At 55.9% G+C, this 6,545-nt stretch overlaps 1 protein-coding gene across 5 annotated transcripts in view; it reads right to left on the bottom strand.

Moving 5' to 3' along the window:
• Positions 1–2,132: 2,132 nt before the first annotated feature.
• Positions 2,133–6,545, bottom strand: part of SLC9A5 (solute carrier family 9 member A5) — a 15,551-nt gene continuing 11,138 nt past the window's right edge. For all 5 annotated transcript variants that reach the window (XM_064670758.1, XM_064670757.1, XM_064670756.1 and 2 more), the window contains 7 exons: positions 6,366–6,495; positions 6,116–6,204; positions 5,839–5,965; positions 5,553–5,723; positions 4,911–4,980; positions 4,606–4,737; positions 2,133–4,240 (listed from right to left, as the gene is read on the bottom strand). In XM_064670758.1, coding sequence (XP_064526828.1) covers positions 3,774–4,240; positions 4,606–4,737; positions 4,911–4,980; positions 5,553–5,723; positions 5,839–5,965; positions 6,116–6,204; positions 6,366–6,495 — 1,186 coding nt within the window. In that variant the 3' untranslated portion in view covers positions 2,133–3,773. The remainder of the gene's footprint in view (positions 4,241–4,605; positions 4,738–4,910; positions 4,981–5,552; positions 5,724–5,838; positions 5,966–6,115; positions 6,205–6,365; positions 6,496–6,545) is intronic.

Here is a 6,545-nt window from a genome sequence, read left to right as displayed (position 1 = left end):
CCCTCCAGAGGTAGTACTGGAATGGAAACGAATTGTTCGCTCCACCAACAGGCAGAGAAGGGTTCCACTGAAAGCAGGGACGGCTGCTTCACGTGCAAGGAGCAGGAAGGCAAATGCAGGAGAATTCAGAAGAGGTATTAGTCTGATCATGTCCAGTGAGATGGATGCCTGCATACATGGACAGAAGCAGAAAGGAGCAAGGAACAGACTGATGTGTCTGCAAAATATGTATACCAAATATATATATATATATACACATACATTTATATGTATGTAAGTCAGAGGAAAACAGCTTTAGGAAGACAAGGCAGAGGGGAGCTACCTACAAGGGGACACACAGAAACCTAGCTCTTCTCACACACATGGAAGAACAAGAGGCAGCAGGGAGAACCTGCCCTAGGGGAAATGTTTGCTGGGCATAAGGAGAAATTCATTCTGTGCAAGACCTGTGCAGCCATGGTGTGGCTCTGGGACACAGACAGTGACACCTTCAATGAGAACATTCCAAATCCAGTGGGACAGTGCTCTGAGCTACCTGCTCTAGCTTTATCATCAGCCCTGCATGGAGCTGGGCTTGGACTGGAGCCCTCCCAAGCCCCTTCCAGCCTAAAATTTATGTGATGCTCCAACTTGCATTGTGCAACAGCAAGGTGGTGATTTTAAGACTCACTTGGAAAGCACTCAGCACCAATCCATTGCCCACAGCTCTTCCATCCAACTGATGCCAGAGCTGCCTTACGTCCCCTGCTGACTTCACAAGTTTTGGTACCACAGAGAAAGTGGAGGAGCTGAGTATTGGAGAAAGTAAATCCCTGTGGAAAAAATGTGCAGGTTTAATGGCAGGCTTTAAATAGAAGCCTGCGTGCAAAATGACGGGTCTGTGATAGTCAGCTCTGGGATGGGGTTTACTTACAGTAACAGTCAGAAGACTGGATGTTCTGGGTTACAGTGACAAGCAGCTCCTCTGGTTGTGCCTTACTCTGTCCCGGAGAAGCAGAGGTTTGGGCACATGTGTTCGTGGTTTGGCCTGTTCCTTGTGTTTTTCCACTGAAGCACTTTAGTATTTTTAGGCTGAAAGAGGCTGCTCTGTGCTGTGCTAGAAGGATCAGAGCAGTCCTGTGCAGGCAGGACGCTGCAAAGTGAAATACAGAGCGTGGAGTACAAGAATAAAACCTGACAAAACCCTGTGGGGAAGGGTGTAGTAGGAGCCACCACCCCTGCTCACAACAGGAGGTGGGGTCGAGGGTGGGAAGAAGGGGGTCCAAGCTGCTGCCTGGTGCCCTGTAAAGCCTGCACACGCATTGGCTTCTAGGCTCAGATATCCATATCCATCAGCATTTCCCAAAGCTGAGGTGTCTACTTTCCCTCCTCTGAGGAACCTGAAGGCTGCAGACCCACCACTTCCAGGAAACAACCTGGTGCACTGCCAAAGTAATCGTGTCTGCAGGAGATGCTGGCACTGAGGCCCAGCACACAGAGCACAGCTCAGCCAGCACTGCCGTCGGTGGGATGCAAGGCAGGTGGGGAATGTCAGGAGGAGCAAGAGCTTCCACAGGGGCCAGCACAAAGCTCCCGGGGCTAGGAGCTGTATTCGACCCTGCTGAAAAGGACCTGGGGGTGATGGTAGATACCAGGTTCAATACAAGCCAAACATCCACCTTGTGAATCAAGTAAACCACACTTACTCTCCTTCGGGTAAAGCGGAACCAGGACATCAAGGGAAGAGCAAAACCAGCACACTCCGATGCAGGGAGGCTCCTGTGATCCAGAACACCCTGAAACAGACCCCTTTGAAGCACATTTTTGGCAAGCAGAGAGGTGGCAGGGCCATGGGAAGAGGTGGGCTCCCAGCACGCTGCTGCTGTGCTGCAGCCACGGCTCGGGGCACAAGGGCTGGCTGCTCCCTCTGCACAGCCTGATGATGGCTGCAGGCAAGCACCTCTCTGGAAAGAATTTCACATTTTCCACAAACATTATGGAAACCAGGAAATCCATTTAGGCACATCAGGGCTGGGGGGGTGGGGCTGGGGCCTCAAGTGGAAAAGAATGGAAAGGCACAGGAGACACAGTGGAGGAGAATAGAACCAGGATGGGCAGAGGTTCCCAGACAGCAGAGAGACCAGACTGCAATGTCTGCTCCAACTCGTTTATTGAACATTACAAAATACTCTGCATATATTTTCACATTATAACAATATTCTTGCAAATAAGATATTAAGTCTTGAGTCATTTGTGGTGCCCGTGGCTACAGAAAACACTGACCCAGCTAGAGATTTAGTATGGCCCAATATCAGAAATCAAAACCAGAATAAGTCATACCTGAAATGCAAAACTATATAAAAACCTTTTAAAAACCTCATGCTCATCTGGTGGGACTGCCAAAGGGTCTCTGCCGAGCCCTGTCAGCAGTGCCAGGGGTCCCACCAGCTCACTTGCCCCACACTGGGCTCACCCACCCAGTGCATCCGAGTGTCCCCTTGGTACCTGCTGTCTCAGCACACAGAGCTGGAACAGGCAGCTTTTACCCACTTTGGGGCATTAATAGTCCAAGTCTCCATTTTTCCCTAAGAGGAGCATCCCCAACCCTCCTGCACTGCCAGTGCCCAGCCATTGTGCTCTTTTGTGTGCTGAGCAGTTCTTGGGGAGCAGTTCTTGATCCTTGGGGTCACACCAGGAATAATGCACTGCGTGGACCATTGCCACCAGGTCCCACCACCCTCTCAGGAGGGAGCAGGGGTGGCTGGGAGGCAGGTGGTGGGGACACTTTTGAAGGTGCACTGAGCTCACACCCATCACCCCTGTTCCTTATATACATTCATACCTGCTGGTGCCTCCACTCCTTGTACCATGGCCAGCCCTCCCAGATGATGGGCTCCAGGCAACTGGAGGGACTGGGACGTGGGCAGGATGAATGCCAAGGATGCTGTGCAGGGCAGCTGCCTCCTATCAAAGCCAGAAAGCTGAACACCACAGGTGTTGGGAACACATCCAGACAACAGGCGTGAGGCTGGCACAGCAGGTTGGCTGCCAGAGGAGTCCCTGTGCGTACAGGTTCACTAGTCCAGCTCCTGGTGGAGCCAAACCCCAGGAGCGCTGCTCCCAGTCCTGAGAAGGTCGTGGCCTTGCCTCTGTGGTGCCTCCACAACTGGAGGAACACAGAGTTGCCATGGCAAGGAGCCCATCTCTGGGCGCCTGGCTGAGCTCCACGCACGCTGTGGGGAACCAGCACTGTGGCCACCTCGAAGTCAAAGGCTCAGTCACTGGGTGTGGATGGGCTCTCATGCACCGGCCACCACTCCCAGTCCTTTCCCCAGAGGTGTCCTACTCACAGCCAGGCTGAAGATCAGCTCATACTCCTACACCTGTGAGCAGCCACAGCCCATTAGCCAGCACCTCCACAACTCAGGCCAGCACAGCCACGACAGGATCGAGTCTGGTTGGGATCCCAGCCCTGGGAGGAACATCTCTATCCTCCCGGCTGCTAAGATGTGTAGGGACCAGAGAGGAAGAATAAGGTTTGGGGTCTGTGCCTCCCTGGGTGGACAGGGCTGGTACCTGCTGTCACAGCACAAAGCCAAGTTATCGACCAGGTTTGCATCAGCAGGTGCATGAGCAAAGCCTGCCCCAGAGTGCAGCTCCAGGAGTACTGGCTTCTCCTGCCACTCCTGGAGTTTATGGAGACACACACAAGCTTTACAATGCAAGACAGCGGAGCAGTCAGCAGGTCACAGCCTGTCTGCAGCCCCCAGCCCCTTCCCCATCCACAGGGTGCCTCAGAGGTGGCTCGCTCTGTGGAACATCAGCCGCCTGGGCTCCACGGTGGGTGGCATCCTGCCCTGCTCCTCCGTGGCCATCAAAGGCTGCAGCTCCTGCTGCTCAGGGCCGTCTGGGCTGCTGTCACTCTGCGACCGGCCACTCCTGGAGATGTGGCTGGGGAACTGGAAGCAGGAGCTCTGCTCTGGTGTCACGTGGCTTGCAGACTGGGGTTGCTCCTCCAGCACAGGGCAGACGAATCTCCTGTGCTGAGGTCCGCTCTCAGTGCCTGGCGGGGAAGCGATGCTCTCCAGGGAGGAGATGCTTTGGTTCCAAGCCTTCTGCATATCCACTGGCACGATTTTGGTGGTCTCCGAGGAGACGTAAACAGCCAGATCAGCCTGGTCTCCTTTCCATGGCAGCTCCTTCTCTGCCAAGGTGGGCGATGGTGGGATGATGCAGGGGCTGGGGCAGACGTCCAGGCTGCCTGTGGATGCAGAAAGAAGGACAGTGAGAAGGAGCTTGCACAGTTCTCAGTCTCTCCTTGGACTCTGCAAACATTGCAGAGCCACCCATTACCAAATGGCCATAGAATCTTAGAATATCCTGAGTTGGGAGGGGGAGTCCAACTCCTGGCCTTTTGCAGGACAGCTCCAAGAATCACACCCTGTGCTGGCCCAGGGATGCAGGAAACACGAGGGAGGCTCTGCCATGCCTCCAGAGGACAGTGATTCTCCCATTCATGCTCTGCTGATTTTGGTTTTGCCTAGGCCAAGGCAAATTTGCTGCACAGGTGGAGGAAGGACAAGCTATCCAATGGCAGCTGCCCTGGGGTGGGGCCTCGGTGCCTACCAGGAGTTGTCTTTCCCTGCAAGACCTCGTCGGTGGCTCGAGCGACAAACACGATCCCTTCATCATCCTCTCTCTCCGTCTCCGAGCTATCGCTCTCCTCCTCCTCTGAGCTGACCATCACCAGGACAGGAGCTGCAGCCAGACAGAGGGAGTTGTTTTGGAGGATGGGGCACCCTGTGGGGGAAGGACTGCAACCCTGGGCGCTGTTGTGCCACCGAGCTGGCAGTGGGCAGGCACAGCGGGTGCTCCCATCCCTCCAGGTCCCCCTGCCAGGACCTGCCAGCCTCACCTGCCACTGGCCTCACCTGCCTCCTGCCAGGGGATGTTTCTCTGCGTCTTCCCATTGGGCGTCTCTTTGGTCAGAGAGATGTTCTTCTGTGAGGGAAGAAGGACTGGCTGGGATCAGCCCTGTGCAAACCCCAGCAGGTGGCCCTGCAATCCAGGGTGACCCTGGCCATGCAGATTCCCACCCTGGCTACATGGCAGATGGCAGTCAGTGGTTCCTAGTCTTTATGTTTGCATCCCCATGGCCCTACAACAAACTGCTCAGCTGCAATGGCTTCAAAAGCCTCCAAACGAGAGAAGACACCCAAGGCTCAATTTAAGGTGCAGTGTCACACTTCTGAGACTGGATCTGCACCAACATTCCAGATGCTTTATGCTGAGTGCTCTTGGAAAAAAAACCTGGCTTCTCCAGGGCTTAAGACCACTTTGCTCAGGGAAGAGCCACCCCACAGCAGCGCTGGTGTGGTGGGGACACATGGACACGTGACACCTGCATGATCACACACAGAACTGAGATGAGATGAGCTGCTTTCACTGCTGGCTGTGGAGCTGCCAGTGCCCTACAGCACCTCACCTACACCCCAAAGGTCCTCTCTGACTGCACCCTGGGGGAAACCAAATCTCAGAGCTAGGAAAAGAGCAGGAATTTGGGGAGCGCTTGCCTTTTTCCTGCCCTTTTCCTTCAGCCTGGCCTTGCTCTTGGAGGAGCAGACATTGTGCTTTGTGGACTTGAAGGTCTCCAGACGCCTCTTCATGTTCTGCCGGAAGATTTCTTTATCTTGGCGCTCTTGTTTATCTGGAGAGATGAAGTGACGGCTGTAGCTGGCCTTGTACTGGCCGAGGGAGAGGCAAAGAGACACAGGGTGAGCAGCTGGCTCCGCAGAGCATCCTCCATCCCTGCTCCTCCTGCAGGAGCTGCTCCGCACGCTGCGGCCCGGCAGTGCTCACCCGCCGGCGGGGCTTGTAGAGGCTCCCTCGCAGCACGTGGTGCATGGCAGCGTCCTCCTTGTCCCGGCGGCTCCGCACCGTGTCGATCACCTGCAGGTCCAGGCACGCGCCGCTCCCGCTCTCCCTCCTGCGGGCACATGGAAGTGGAGGGACTGGACTCGATGCCCGCACTGTGCCAGCCCCCTTCCAGCCCCGGCACAACCCACCCCCAGGGAAGAGGGCGGCTGTGAGGTCCAGCGAGGTCCGCCCGGGGGCTAGGAGGGATGCCCGTACTCACAGGAGGTTTGTGACTGACGACTCCGACATGGACGTGCGGCTGGGCATGGAGGGCAGCGCCAGCTTGGCAGCCGAGAGCACGTGGCCACCCTGGGAGGGGGAGGGCAAGGCTGGCATTGGGGCAGCAAGGACCCAGCTGGGCTGGGGGTTCCCCACTGCCTGGCCGGAGGGTTCACATATGACCATACGTGGGGGGGGGACCTCTCCTGTCAGGGCCATCCTGCCACCTGGCCCCCACCACGCGCCCTTACCTGATCAGCGAAGCTGATGGCATCACGGATGTTCAGCTTGTAGTAAACATCCCAGATCTCGTCCCGCAGCCTGTAGGCAGATTTCCGCATCAGGAGCTGGCTCAGGTACTTCTTGTCGAACTGTTCCCACCTGTCACGAGATGAAGACACAGGCGCTTCAGCTCCCACCGCGCAGCATGG

Source organism: Pseudopipra pipra, chromosome 14, assembly GCF_036250125.1.
Source record: "Pseudopipra pipra isolate bDixPip1 chromosome 14, bDixPip1.hap1, whole genome shotgun sequence".
NCBI lineage: Eukaryota > Metazoa > Chordata > Aves > Passeriformes > Pipridae > Pseudopipra > Pseudopipra pipra.
Note: the sequence above shows the minus strand (reverse complement) of the source record. Positions and strands in the feature narration are given on the sequence as shown.